The sequence below is a fragment of the Lachancea thermotolerans genome (genome assembly GCF_000142805.1).
Source record: "Lachancea thermotolerans CBS 6340 chromosome F complete sequence".
Classification (NCBI taxonomy): Eukaryota; Fungi; Ascomycota; class Saccharomycetes; order Saccharomycetales; family Saccharomycetaceae; genus Lachancea; species Lachancea thermotolerans.
The window spans coordinates 1,200,053-1,213,547 of record NC_013082.1 but is presented as its reverse complement, the minus strand read 5'-3'; the positions used below and the strand labels follow the sequence as shown (position 1 = coordinate 1,213,547).

Genomic DNA, 13,495 nt, shown 5'->3' with positions numbered 1-13,495 from the left:
TTATTTTTGTATGTACTTTTCCTTTCACGGGTTTTCCTTCACGAAACTAATTAGTTACTTGTGTTTCAATCTTCAACATTTCAACTACACTACGAGAAAACTCACAAAAATGTCTAATTACTTTGGTGGGTTCTCCCTCAATAAGCTCACAAACAGTATTACGAATGTGGCTCATAAGACTCAGGACACTTTGAGCACAGCAATTGCAAATATCCAGCTAGATGACCCACAGGCAAAGCTCTCGTTGAAGGCCAGGAAACATTACCTTCAGGAGACTCTGGGTACGATTGAGGACATCAGCAAGCTCCCACCCCAGTACCAGTTCCTGGAGAAGAAATGCGACTCTTTGGAAAAGGTGTGCAGGCGAATGCTAGTAGTGACTAAAACCTATGAGGTTGAGGGGTATGACTATCCCCCTAACCTCAGCGAGAGTCTCTCGGACTGGTGGTCTTCAAATAAAGAGGGCTTGTTTGGCTTTGTGAGCTCCTCGAAAAAGGAGAAAAAGCTCGAACCGGCAGAGGATTCCAAGGAGGCCCTCATGCCTAGGTCTTTCGCGCAGGCTATTTCAAAAGCGGCGAAGGACTCCGGAGAAGTTATGACTGCCCTTAAGACGGAAGAGCAGAAAGCCTCTGCAGAGGAAGACGAGGAGGATGAAGATATCACATCACTCATAAAGATGTTCGAGGCTTGGTCAGCATGCCAACACAATATGGACCAGAGTAAAGCTGAGATGGATGCGCTTATGGTAAAAGAGTTCAACCATAAGCTCACCGCTTTTGTCGAGGAAAAGTTCAAAAATGCGCGTACGTTACGTAAGAAAGTCGAGGATTCGCGACTCAAGTTTGACACCATGCGCTATGAGCTAAAAATGGCTGAAGAACAGGGCAAGACCGAAGAGGCCGCACAACAGACTGAATCGCAAAAGCCCCAAGAAGATGAAGCGGAAGCTTCGAAGGACTCAGACAGCTCGGATGAAGCCCAGAAACTTCTAGAAAAGCTTGAGGACGAGTTTGTATCAAACACAACCGAGGCCGTGGAGACCATGGGCGAAATCACTGACAGTGCCGAAATCATCAACTTAGTGAAGCTGTTCCACAATTTCCAACTCATATACTATAAGCAGTGCGTCCAGAACCTGGAGACCAGCATCAACTCGCTGAATGAGTTAGAAGGTGATGAAGCTTAATTTTCCTCGCGCTTCTTCGTTTGACGTTCAATCTTATCGTTGAACTGCTTGTTCTTCTCATTTATGAACCCACCTGGTGTGTCACTCACCATCTGTCTGTGTATTTTCTTTTCTATGCGAGCATAGCGTTCGTTCGCTGTTTTGTTTAACGAGTCGGCCAGACTTCCGACAAGGTGCGGATCGTCTTTGACAACAATTTTCCCTTTCTTATTTATGCTGACTTTTTTGGGCTTCTCAACCTTGTTTGTGTAGTTTTTGCGTAACTGCTGAACTTCTTTGTCATACGTGAACTTGGCCAGGTCTTGATATTTGGCTACATCGGATGACTTTTGAGATTTTCTCCTTTCTTTGTCTTGCCATTGCTCGAAGTCTTTCATTGAGTACTGAAGCAGCTTCGCCTCTTTGGACTCTTCGGTCGTTTCGCTGCTTGGTGCCTCCTCGGTTTTCATACTATATACTGCAGGCTTCGCTCGGGCACTCGTCTGCTTCTCCTCTTGCAATATTTGTTGTTTGTTCTTCACAGAAAGGCTGACGCCCTTACGCTTTAGGTTTTTCAACCGATCTGCATATTTATTGAGATCCATTAACTGAGTCGAAGCTTTGTTGCCCGAGGCTGCCTGGATTGATTAATGTGTCTTCTGAGCTCATCGTAGAACTTGGACTACTGTATTGATAGCTGAGCTTCATTGGTCACGTGATATGTTAGCGGGTTGATGAACTTTTTTGGATAAAAAATTTGCTAGCTCTGCGATGAGATGAGCAGTAGCTATTCGATCGAAAAAGCCATTGAAAGAACACTAAGATCGCATCTGCATCGATACCAAACGTAGCCGTTGCAATGCCGTCGATCTCCCAGCCATTTAGGCTTACCGCACTTCCCAAAATCGCGTCGCTGAATAATTATGCTACCCAAGGAAACTACTTGCAAGTGGCAGACACTCTAACTCCTACAACAAACAACATCAACGTTGGTGTGTCCGGCTCGGCAGTCTCCCAATATATCATAAATCCCACGCCCAAATTGGTTTACAACCAGCCTATCTCATCCACTAATGTCGTGAGCGCATGCGCTGTTGCAGAAATCACGACGACCAGTGAAAAAGATTCGCAAGAGGTGATTTGTTATGGCATTCAGAGCAACAGAGTCTATTCTTTGTGTGCAACGATCAAGCCTGTTTCTTCCACAGCGTCCGATTCCAGCTTCGGCGAAACATACGCGGCTCACAAGGTGTCTGTTAGTGACCAGATTGTTAATCTGAAGGTGTTTCCTGACACGAAATCTATTGTGGCGGTTCTTCGAAGCGGGCTTATCCAGTTTTTCGACTTCGAATTGAAATTGCAACACTCTCTTGATTCTTCTTACAAAAATGTCAGCTATGTGCAGCACTTCACTAGCGAATCAGGCCAAAGGTATACGTTCCTATTAAGCGATATCGACGGCCATAAAGTTTCATTCAAACTTTTCGAAATTGGCCAATCTGATTCCGCCACCCCTGCCACAGAACTGAGCTCTGTGATTCTGGAAAACATGTGCCTGAAGGACTCGCAGATTTTCTACCAATTCGGGCAGGTTTATAGGCTGCACGGCAATGCAGTGAGCATTTATAACTTGCCACACTTTCAGCATTCTCGCACAATCGAACTGCCATTCCTCGCACCTGAGAGCATAATATCATTCAAGCCAATTTCCACAAACAGGGCTCTTTTGACCTCTGACAACAAAATATTTCTACTCGATCTACTGCATAATGCTATTTTGAGTCAAAGAGAGATGGGGCATGTTAAAATCTTTCAATTGCTGGAAACTGCTGTCATTCCTGGAAATTCGACATTGAATAATAAAACTATCGCCCTTGGGGTCTCTATTAAACATGGGTCGAATCCCTCTAGCTCACTGGACATCATCAATATTGATGTAGGCACTGGTACTCTAAGAGACTCTATGGGCAAAGGCTTCATGAGCCGAGAAAATAAATCTCAGCATCTTCAGCCGCTGATCAGCACTCTGAATGACACTGAGGCTGCTGAATTCAATTACGATCGTATTTTAAAGGAACTTTCGAAAGCTGCCGATAACATTGAGAATTTTGACTCCGTATTCTTCAAAAGACTAGGCATTAAAAACAACTATTATACGGATTCTGACAGATTTGTGAATGACAGAGAGTTTTTAGAGGATGTGTCGACCCTCATTTTCAAAAGCTTCAAGTCAGAATATCCAAAAGCGCTAACTTACCTCCTGACTAATCCCTTGTTCCCGGTGTCGCACACACACAACTTGCTTCAAAAGCTGAAAGATCATCCAAGACTATTTAAGCAAGCCATTGTCACTTGTCCTAATTTGCTCTTGGATGAACTAGTGCAAGAACTCTTCACAGTGATAAACGATGAATTGTGCCTGGACCTGTCTTTGCGCATTCTTCAGGACTTCAACAAAGACTCTATCAAGGAGGCTATCAAACAAAAGAGCAAGATCGATGTCAACAATTTTATAAACTTTGTTATCAGTGAAAATTTCGAAGAAGATAGAATCAAAAACAAGCCACGCCTTTTCCAACTGCTCAGCTTGGTGCTAGACTCTGTGGGACTTTTCGCCTTGGAAAATGAAATGTTGGAGAAACTGACCAAATACATTGACCAACAGCTTTCTGTTGTTAAAGAGAATGTGGAGCTATACAATTTGGTCGAAGAAAAGAACTTCAAGAATGGCTTCGGCCAACCACTGGGCGATACTTCTACGTCAGGAGAACCGGTGATCACAGCATATAGTATAGAGCAACTGGAGCTATAGGCAGCCGATTCTTAGAGTCATTGATTGATCTGCGGGAGCAAGAAAGAGCTCGTAAAAGGCCACATTGGCGTACATTGGCGCAATAAGGCTTTCTTTGAACAAACCGGTGAGTCAAACATCTAATCATTCTCTGGGTCAGGGTTGGGCAAGAAAAACTTCTCTCTGCTAAGACTCGAGGCTTACGGGGAGCCTATATACCAAACGCATAGCATCAAAAATATTTCCTCACAATGGAGGCATCGCAGTGAAGATTTCCTCCAGGGATATCACAGCAAATTGCTGTCGAGCAGCTCTGGTGCGTCGTCCTAACTTTGATAAATACTATATTAAGTAATTGAAAGGCTGGATGAAATTTTGCTTTACTGAAAGTATTATATGAATATAGCAGAAAGAGCTATATTAGCAACTCTCCCTCATTTTGGCTTTAAGTGTGTTGAGAGATGGTTTAATGAGTTCTTAGTTTGTGCTTAAGTGAAGTCCGAGATTATCCAAAAATTTCCTCGTCAGGTCGGGAAAATAGGCTATAAGAAAACGCAACGGCGATGAAGATCGAAGCCAGCTTCGTCGGTGGAGAACCAAGCTCTATACTTCATTTGAAATCGGGGGTGAGCAGCCTTGGTAGCGATGCGTGCCTTTTCGTGTTCATACCGGGAAATCCTGGTTTGATTGAGTATTATGTCCCGTTCTTACAGCAAGTTCACGAAAAAAATCCGGACTGGGAGATTCTTGGGATATCTCATGCCGGAATGAATTCATGCAACGATATAGCTTGCCCGGTTTACACTCTTCAAGAGCAAATCAACCACAAAGTTGATGTTATAAACAGCTATGCACAGGGAAATAAGAAAATTACTATAATGGGACACTCGGTAGGCGCTTTTATAGCCCAAAAAGTTGTTACTTCGGGGCTCTTGAATGACGAGGTAGCACGAGTAGGCCTTCTTACGCCAACTGTAATTGATATTCACAAAAGCGAGAAGGGATTGAAGCTTACAGCCATCACGGAGCGTTTCCCACGCTTCCATCAACTTGTCTCAGCACTCGACTGGATAGCATTTGAAAAGCTTTTCCCTGACTTCTTAACTAGCTGGATTATTTCGCACTTCGCGGATGATCCGAAGACCTGCTTGGGAGCAGCAACGCGCCTCTTACTGACGAACTCAAGATTTGTTAAGCAAGCCTTGGGCCTCGCGACAGAGGAGATGCAAGTCATTCGCAGCGACTGGGAGTACCAAAAAGACTTTTTACACTACTGCGAGACCAAAGGTGCCAAGATTTGGTGGCTTTTTAGTGATAATGACCACTGGGTAAGCAGCGAAACGCGTAAAGATTTAATTCAGTTTTACGAACGGCACAGCAGCCCAGAATTGGTCAGCATAGATGTCTCAACCGCAATTGAGCATGCCTTTGTTAGAAGGCATGCTCAGGTTGTAGTTCAGCACTATTTTTGACGATGAGAACTAGCTCAGGATTCATCAACATGCAAATTGAACTGCAATTTCTCCTTAGGATGCTTTTCTGAATGCAAGGGCACTTCAAAATCCGAATCATGCAAGACCCGCTCTGTAAATGATATAGTCCTTTCATGACGCTTTACCAAGATTACTATTTGAGAGCGAGTTCCGTAGAATCTGCCGCAAGGAAGCGACGCGCCGACATCAACTTTCTCAGGAATCTCCACTGGCGGTATGAAGATACTAGAACAGGTGAATTCTTCCTTGTCTGAATTGTCGATCTCTGCAGGCTCCGTGTTGGAGGCTAGTGCGAAACACTTCTCAATTAATTCTTCTTCAGAGTCATGTTGTGAGCTCTGCACTAATTCCTGTAGCAAGATATCTGCCTTCTGAACCTTTGGCCACCTAGAACTCGAATCTATGTGGTCATTTGACAGCACTAAGTTGGGTTTGTTAGCCGTCAGCGCTTCGGAGCTGTAGCCTAGCGAATCGATACACGTGTATTCCCCAGCAATGCAGTCTCCGTAGAACATATTGAACTCACATTCAGTTATCTGAGGATACTTTGACACAAATTTCTCAAAACTATTCCAATCTGTGGAAGGGCCCCTATCCATCAAGTACTTCATGGGCACACTTCCTCTGGAAATAGGGGACTTGACAGGTATCCGCTTTGCTGGCTCTTTGTTTCGGAGATTTAGTATCACTGCGACCCTCCCTTTCCTATTCACCCCGCACCATGTCCCCAGCGCTGGCTTGTTGTTGCTTCGGAGAGCTGTATCAAGCGGCGACAAAATGTAATCATCATGATTCAAACATGTATTGGAGGTTTTCCGTTCAAAAAACTCGTCTCTGTTGGATATAGCAATCAGAGAGTACTTGGGGTGTGCCACAGAGGCCATTAAAATGCACATATTGGTAGAGTTACCTAACTTTGATTATACATTATAGAATATTATGAGTTAACAGCACAATTTCGTGACGCAAGCAGTGTTTCTTCGTCTATTGAGATGTGACAGTGGCACCTTACGTACGGAGTTGAGAGGCTCGTGTTAATCTTCATGGAATCAAGAAGGCCAAGTTCGGGCAATTGCCGATCACGATGAGTAGCGGTAAGGGAAGGCGGCTTTTTTTAAGTTATTGAAGCAACTTGATCAGGCGCATGCTCTGCGCCTGTGTTTCTAATTTCGAAGTGCGAAAGTGGTTGATCCGCGATCAAATTACGATCTGAATCGTGTTCCCGCTAAAGCACCTTATTATGTGTTCCGCATGTTTTATCTTATCGAGCTATAGATCTTTGATGGCCTTTGCTCATTAACGGAAGTTCTACATCACTCGTGGCAAGCTGACTATGTAGCTCGATATGGTTTGATCTTGGTCTGCAATGGAGTGCATTTGCACACTAATAACAACGTATTATTGGGCTTTAAGACGCTTTCGTGAAACTCTTTTGCGTCATCCTAAGGAAACTGCCCTAATTTCTGAAGTTTAATTAGCACGGTAACTTCTTGACAGACCTATAGATCGGATGGGCATATAATACAGCTAACGAGTCTTTGCGCGATAGACGCTAGAATGTTTTCAGGTCCATTTACAGTCTCCGCTTTGTAAGTCGGCAGTCATGAAACAAATTTGCAGCTAGTTGCCTAGGACTATGCCGATGAAAGCTTCCTCGAAAAACATCCAGAAAGCCATAACTTCTTGTGACATTCTCAATGGAATTTGGTCTCGAGGTTCTTTCAAAATAAATTCTATTGGACACAGACATGAAGTGTATAACCCATCGTAACTCAGAGCTTCCTTATCACTTTCGGGGCGTCAAGCTTTTAGCGCGCATATCCCAGAGGTGCTAATTATACTGAACAACTAAAAGCCCGTTTAGAAATTATTGATTATTGGCTGTTATTATGTCAATTCCATATATTGACTAGCTAATTTGAGTAGCGCTGCGATTACTCCACATGGGTGCGACGACTTATCTGCAACCGTTTTCAGAAAACCACCGTTGGGGCATGCTTTTAGCAGTGCTAAACCCGGCATAGCTCAACGAGGTTGACCGCTATTGACGTGAAATGCCTACAGCTGTGAAATGTTTTGTTGAAGCGACGAAAGCACTTAAAGAGACTCTAGCTTTAAGTCAGTCGAAAATCTTGCCGAGAAACCTGCGTAACCCGCCGGAAGATTTGTGCTTCTGATACTTGTCTATCTTCTTCTGATTCTTCTCAACAGCTCTTCTTAGCTTCTCGCCATCGAGACCATTGATAGTATTGTTGGCACTAGCCAAATCGGAATTTGTAGTTGAATTAGCAGTTCTTATTGATTTTTTCTGAGATGCGCCACTGCGGCCGGATGTTCGACTTTCCAGCCGGTTAAGTCCGTGCAACGTTTGTGCTTTGACAAGACCTGTGTCAGTTTCCATCTGGTACTCTTCCGGAAACGCACAGTTCTTGTAGTTGGCAGCAGGGTTATTGATGTCAGGGATGGCTTTCTTTTGAAGGTTCAGACCGTTCTTCTTAAGAGACTCGACTGTTTCCGAACGGCCCTCGGTTGCATTATGTGTCATGATCTGTTCAATGGCATTGGAGTCTTGCTTCCTTAGCGTGCCGTTACTTTTCACGCGATGGAAGTCCTTGCTATCAATCGAAGGAGACGCCTGGACGGACCCTTCGGGTTCAAGGGATTTGATTTCCGATGGGGGCCCCTCAAATGCCCTTGGTTCAAATGAATCTGATGATGACAAGGAGGAGAGCTCGAGCTCCGAGCTCGCTTCGTCCCCGTCATTTCTGTTGGAGCACATAGGATTGTTGTTTGTTCCCAAAAATGTTAGTGCGCTACCAATTGACTTCCATAGCAGGTTTCTCGACTGTTATAATCGCAGGTCAGTAGAGACCGTCTTGTCCGCGCTTTTTTAGATTATCGAATAAGCCGCCGGGTCGTGGAGGGAATAAATCTGCGCTGCTTCGATTTTTGCTTGCAACAGTACACAATTCTTAGTGCTTCTTGGACTAAGGCTCTCTAAGGCACACTGTGTGGTGAAATGGACTTCAGTTGACGGATCTCTTTTCGGACTGGTCATCTACAATCTTTTTAAGTAGCTTTTTCGCAACATGAGTTCTTGGCAAAAATGACGAGAATTGGCCCGTGGAAGCAATAAGAAACTACTGGTGTCTTTATCATTAAATAAGTTACTAAAATCAAATTGAGCAGTCTTTAGCTGCTAACTAGGCAATGGCCCAAGAGTTCCTTCAGGCGGTCTTGGTTCATGCAGAGAGTCACAAGTAAAAGCTCTGTGTACAGTGCTAGATTCTCCTTCTTAAGCTTAGCAAGGTTAGCTTCGTCGAGGATCCATAGCGCGCAGTCGGTTTCCATCTTGATCTCAACAGAGGATATTGGGACTTCGCTGGAATTTGGCGCAGTTATTCTCCCATAGCAGGTTTTTCCGGAAAGAATTTCGTAGAGCTGGCCTTGGCGCAGGTTGTAAGTGACCTTGACCATGCCACTTTCGACTACTAGGAAGATATTGTTTTTGTGTGGCAAAAGTGACTGGGCGGCAAGTCTCCTTTTGAAGAAAAACTTTCCAAGCTCTGACCACATTTTCTCCTCAGTTTCCTTCACAGGTTTTTCAGGTGACATTATTTCAGGGCGGTACCTCTGTAGGGCCGACAAGAGCAGATGCAAGACTGGAGTTTTTTCCTTGTAATGGGTCTTGAGGTGCGGCATGGACTGCTCGTCAGTAAACAGCTTCTGAGCCACAGATACGAAGTGGTTATTCCGAGGGGTATTAAAAGGTAAAGCGCCTTTACTGAGTTGCCTTTCTTGTTTCCTGACAGCCTTGAGCTTTGTTTTGTTGCGCAGGTCCCTAAACTGGCGCAGGAACTCATTTTCGCACCATTCAAGAGCACTGTTGAGATCGTCAAAGAGTTCAACGCCGTCCAATGTGCCGACTTTGTTGAAGGCACGATAAATCCGATCGGTCGTTTTGATGGAAGAAATGATTAGATGTATCCTCTTTGAAAAGGTAAACCTCTTGATCCTGTTGAAACCCTCTGCGGCTGAATAATCAATGTTATCGGCATTGATATTTTTGAAGTCCAATATTAAGTATTTGATCCTCTTTTTAGAAGCGTCTTTGTCACTGAGCTCCAAGAGTTTATCAATTTTCTCTTCAATTGAGATGATTGTTCCAAAAAACAGCAAGTTCTGCAATTTCAAAACGTGGATTTGTTCTCCGATTTTGTTCAAAAATTGAGTCTGGATGTAGTCCCTGCGAACAGTACTCCGTGCAACTTGCCCGTCGAATTCTCCATTTATGGTTTGCAATTTTGTGCTGTCAACGAGAAAAGAGAAACAGGCAATCAAAATACCTACTATGATACCAAGCACAAAATCGAATGCTCCCATGGTAAAAACGATTGCAACAACAGTTGCGTATTCGAAGTTGTTCAGCTTTCCCCATGTGTCAACAAGGGCTTCTTTCAGCAGTTCATAACCCAAAAGGAAGATTAGTGAGCCCACAATACAGACTGGGATGTAAGCAACAATAACAGGCCCGATCACCATGATACCAAAAGTTGCAGCAGCCAGCATCAAACCAGCAAGAGAGTCGTCAGCGCCAGCCTTGATGAAAAGAAGACTGTTGGTGTAAACAAGGTAGTTTTGAACTGAGCCAATCATTCCAGACAAGAAATTCGAGTAGCCGTGCGCAATCAGTTCTTTGTCGACGTCTAATTTGTCGAGCCCAATAGACATCGCCAAAGCTGGGACATTGATTGGAACATGAAGGATGCCAAAGAAGGTCAGCGCTAGCATTGTTGGCACCTGCTTGAGCACTAGAGGCCAGCTCACTAGCTTGAAATTGTAAAGCTTGTAAAAATCAAACCAGTGCTCCGTCGTGGTGGTGGCAGGGAAGACCCAGCCTGAATCACGTAGGGAATGAAGCGAAAGACTGGGAATTAAGGCCACTATAAAGTGGAAAAGCAACAATGCAGCGATGTAAAAGGTGGGCAAAACCAAGGAATTTTTGCAGGCGCGCTGGATAACAACGAGCAGCACCGCCATTAAAGCTGGGAGTCCCCATTTTCCTAAGATCTCAGGATCCGTCAAAAGACTAGATAAAAATTCAAATGAATATTCGAATTTTGAGGCGCGAGTGGTGACCTCAAACCCTGTGATCACTAGAAAGTACCCCACACCGCCAATGCATCCGATTAAGATATGGCGTGGAAAGAATCCGACAATTTTTCCCAACTTCAAGCGACCTAGCAGAAAAAACACGAGCCCTGTCATTATCGAACTCATTGCGTAGCACACAATGGTGGTGGTCAAAACACGATCTTTCTCGCCGGGCATGCTGGCCATGATCGAGGCGGCCATCGAGTGATAGAACGGCGTGATCTCGATCATTTCGCTACCGACAGCGTTGCCGAATGCAGAGAAGCCACAAGAGTACACGAGCTGAGATACAACACTCGACATGTAGAACATAGACAGACCGCTGGGGCCCAGGTGTGAAAACAGAGGCTCGGTGATTGGGAAAATAATCATTCCGTAGGATAAGGCGTCGAGAATATTAAGCAAAAGCCCAAGAATCACCGCAGGAACATAGTTACCCAGGCGGCGAAACGTGAAAAGCGTCTTGTCGCGCATAGAGGCGTTGGGGTCTATCGCCCGCGAGTTCGAGCCGGCGCGCTGCGACTGCAGCGAGACGTACTGGTGGTCGAATTCGTCTATCGAGCCGTACTCCAGGTCCCGCTGGGTGTTTGGTGGCAGCAGAAGGTTGGACACGTCGGTGTTATCGAGAACAGAGGGCTCGGGCCCGCTGCTCGTGGGAGATATGGCGGATCCGGCCATAACGGACTCGTCCGGGACGGCGGTGTTGCCGTTCTCGGCAAGGTCTTCCAGCTGGTCCTCGAATTCGAAGGTCCCGTCGAACTCGTTGGACAGCGCGGCCGTCTGCCGGCGCAGGCTCAGGGACTGGTGGATCGACTGCGACTGCTCGGGCCGGGACGACGACGTGGGGTCTCCCGAAAAACGCTCTTTGATCGCGAGCGGCGGCGGCGAAAGGTTGGCGACGTACGAGCGGCCCAGGTAGTAGTGCGGCGACCCGTCTGCGCCGTTCGAAAAAGGATTTCCGCGCGGGACAGACAACGTGTCGGTCTCGGAGCCAGGCTGCGATTGTAGTCCTAGCGAGACCGAGATTGCCTCTGATAATGAATGTTTGTTCCTAGGCCTGCTAAAACCCATGGTGTCTCAACCCCGGGAGCTAATCAGTGGTAGTGTCCTGGGACCGGATGGTAAATTTTCACGAGTGTGGGACGGAGATGCGAAAGCTGCGGCGGGGCACGGCACGTGACAGCTCTCGGACGCGGCCTCGGCTACCGCGGAGTGGCTGGCGCCCGCGGCGCCGGCGCAGAGCGCGAATTGGCAAGCACCTAGCGCCCTGGCGCCACGACATGGGGAAAGCCAAGCACGCTGAACTCCACTGGCCAAACAGTGGCGGCTATTGCTCGTGCCCCTGTGGCTTTTTTCCGTGGCGTCCCGATGATTTAATTAGCCTAGCATGCATGGAACAATGCGACTGTTGCCTGGGCAAGAATAGCAGGGCGGCGAAGGGCGTTGTGACAGGACCGTGTTCTAGCCGCGCGCGGCGAGGCGCCGTTTGTTTCTGCGTGGCGACAAAGTGATGACGAGCCAGAGAATGCTACGGACTCGGCCGCTGCAAGGCGCACGCCCAACTAGCGTCAACAGCACACCCGACGCTGGCGTTGCCGTATCGCCACACAGGGCGCACGCGCAGCGTGCCAGGCGGCCGGGATGACCCTGGGCGAGAGCAAGGCGCTTCGTTTGCAGCGACCAATTTGGAGCCGTCCAAGGCTTTGGGCCAGAGCGTGTAAGGCGATCTCGCCATGTGACGTTCATCACGTGACCTCGGTCATCTGGCCTGTAATCTCGATCACGTGCCCTCGGCAATCCCAAATCGCTCATGTTCTACGGACACGCGGCGCGTCCTTATCCACGGCGTATCTGCGCGGAACGGACGTCGGAAGCTCTAGCGCCGCGGCCCCCGCCCCTCCGCAGCCCGTTCCAGCACCAAATGCGAATGCGGCGCGTATTTGCCCGTCGTTGCCGTAGACGACACGCCGCCCAATTAGGCATCCGCTGCCGCTTCCGTAGTCGTCCCGCGCGCGGAACCGCTTCCGCACGCGGGACGAGCGCTCCGTAAGCGTCATGTTTGTCATAGCGTTCCTTGATCTGGGACCGCGTGCTTACTAGGGGACCCTTTCCAACTGACAAATACGCTTGATGCGGTCCCTACTGTAGAAAAAGGCATCTGCTAATATATATACGGATGAGCGCTGGCTTAGGAGCGGCGGAAGAGGGTTTTCTTTCTAAGGTTCTTGTGGTAACTTTCTGTCGGAATAAGAGACTTGCCGAGTTCGATTTGTTTTTGTTCGCCCTACTAGTGGACAATTAGAAAGAACATCCGTTTCTGCAGTGCGATTCAGCGCAGCACCGTAATTGAGGTTTTAGAGCAGCTCTATCGTGTTTAGCAACTCCCAGCATGGGACTGGAGTTGGGTACATACATGGCGTTTCTGGCGCGCGACGCAGTGGGAAAGGCGCGCCACTGCATGGACGGCGCGTTCCGCGTGGTGCGCGACTCAGGAAAGTGCATCGGACTGGGGCGGCAAGAGCAAGCGGTGCCTCATCACGTGGGCATCGTCAACTCGCGGCGTACGGTGGTCACGCGGCGCGGCGACAGCCTGCAGCGCTCGCACAGCACGTACAGCCCACGGAGCAGTCCGGGGGCCGCAGTACGGCCGAACTTCGGGGATAGCGAAGGAGGCCCACGCGCTGCGGCGCATGTCCGATTCCCGTCGTCGATTTCGGTGTCCGCGTCCACGCCCGCCTCCGCGGCAGCGGCGTCGATTCCGTGCAACGCGATGGTGGACCCTGCGGACCCGTTTGTGCTGACGGTGCGGGTCACCACGTGAGGACACAGGCGGAGATAGATATCTGTAATGTAAATAATGAAGCTTAGGTAATGAGGAAGATGTCTGGCAAG

At 47.5% G+C, this 13,495-nt stretch overlaps 8 protein-coding genes across 8 annotated transcripts; 4 read left to right on the top strand and 4 right to left on the bottom strand.

The window, feature by feature from the left end:
• Nucleotides 1-109: 109 nt before the first annotated feature.
• On the top strand, nucleotides 110-1,186 carry KLTH0F14806g (uncharacterized protein; the record flags this gene model as incomplete). Its single annotated transcript, XM_002554783.1, has 1 exon — nucleotides 110-1,186. The coding sequence occupies one exon, from the start codon at nucleotides 110-112 to the stop codon at nucleotides 1,184-1,186; it is 1,077 nt and encodes a 358-aa protein (XP_002554829.1).
• SYF2 (Syf2p) lies at nucleotides 1,183-1,770 on the bottom strand (the record flags this gene model as incomplete). Its single annotated transcript, XM_002554782.1, has 1 exon — nucleotides 1,183-1,770. One exon carries the CDS (start codon nucleotides 1,768-1,770, stop codon nucleotides 1,183-1,185), a length of 588 nt encoding a protein of 195 aa, XP_002554828.1.
• Nucleotides 1,771-2,024: 254 nt separating this feature from the next.
• UTP8 (Utp8p) lies at nucleotides 2,025-3,977 on the top strand (the record flags this gene model as incomplete). Its single annotated transcript, XM_002554781.1, has 1 exon — nucleotides 2,025-3,977. One exon carries the CDS (start codon nucleotides 2,025-2,027, stop codon nucleotides 3,975-3,977), a length of 1,953 nt encoding a protein of 650 aa, XP_002554827.1.
• A 542-nt stretch (nucleotides 3,978-4,519) lies between these two features.
• Nucleotides 4,520-5,428, top strand: KLTH0F14740g (bifunctional triacylglycerol lipase/ester hydrolase; the record flags this gene model as incomplete). Its single annotated transcript, XM_002554780.1, has 1 exon — nucleotides 4,520-5,428. One exon carries the CDS (start codon nucleotides 4,520-4,522, stop codon nucleotides 5,426-5,428), a length of 909 nt encoding a protein of 302 aa, XP_002554826.1.
• A 14-nt stretch (nucleotides 5,429-5,442) lies between these two features.
• Nucleotides 5,443-6,345, bottom strand: KLTH0F14718g (uncharacterized protein; the record flags this gene model as incomplete). Its single annotated transcript, XM_002554779.1, has 1 exon — nucleotides 5,443-6,345. The coding sequence occupies one exon, from the start codon at nucleotides 6,343-6,345 to the stop codon at nucleotides 5,443-5,445; it is 903 nt and encodes a 300-aa protein (XP_002554825.1).
• A 1,223-nt stretch (nucleotides 6,346-7,568) lies between these two features.
• Nucleotides 7,569-8,228, bottom strand: KLTH0F14696g (uncharacterized protein; the record flags this gene model as incomplete). Its single annotated transcript, XM_002554778.1, has 1 exon — nucleotides 7,569-8,228. The coding sequence occupies one exon, from the start codon at nucleotides 8,226-8,228 to the stop codon at nucleotides 7,569-7,571; it is 660 nt and encodes a 219-aa protein (XP_002554824.1).
• Nucleotides 8,229-8,641: 413 nt separating this feature from the next.
• Nucleotides 8,642-11,674, bottom strand: VSB1 (Vsb1p; the record flags this gene model as incomplete). Its single annotated transcript, XM_002554777.1, has 1 exon — nucleotides 8,642-11,674. One exon carries the CDS (start codon nucleotides 11,672-11,674, stop codon nucleotides 8,642-8,644), a length of 3,033 nt encoding a protein of 1,010 aa, XP_002554823.1.
• A 1,318-nt stretch (nucleotides 11,675-12,992) lies between these two features.
• KLTH0F14652g (KLTH0F14652p) lies at nucleotides 12,993-13,424 on the top strand (the record flags this gene model as incomplete). Its single annotated transcript, XM_002554776.1, has 1 exon — nucleotides 12,993-13,424. The coding sequence occupies one exon, from the start codon at nucleotides 12,993-12,995 to the stop codon at nucleotides 13,422-13,424; it is 432 nt and encodes a 143-aa protein (XP_002554822.1).
• Between the last annotated feature and the right edge of the window lie 71 nt (nucleotides 13,425-13,495).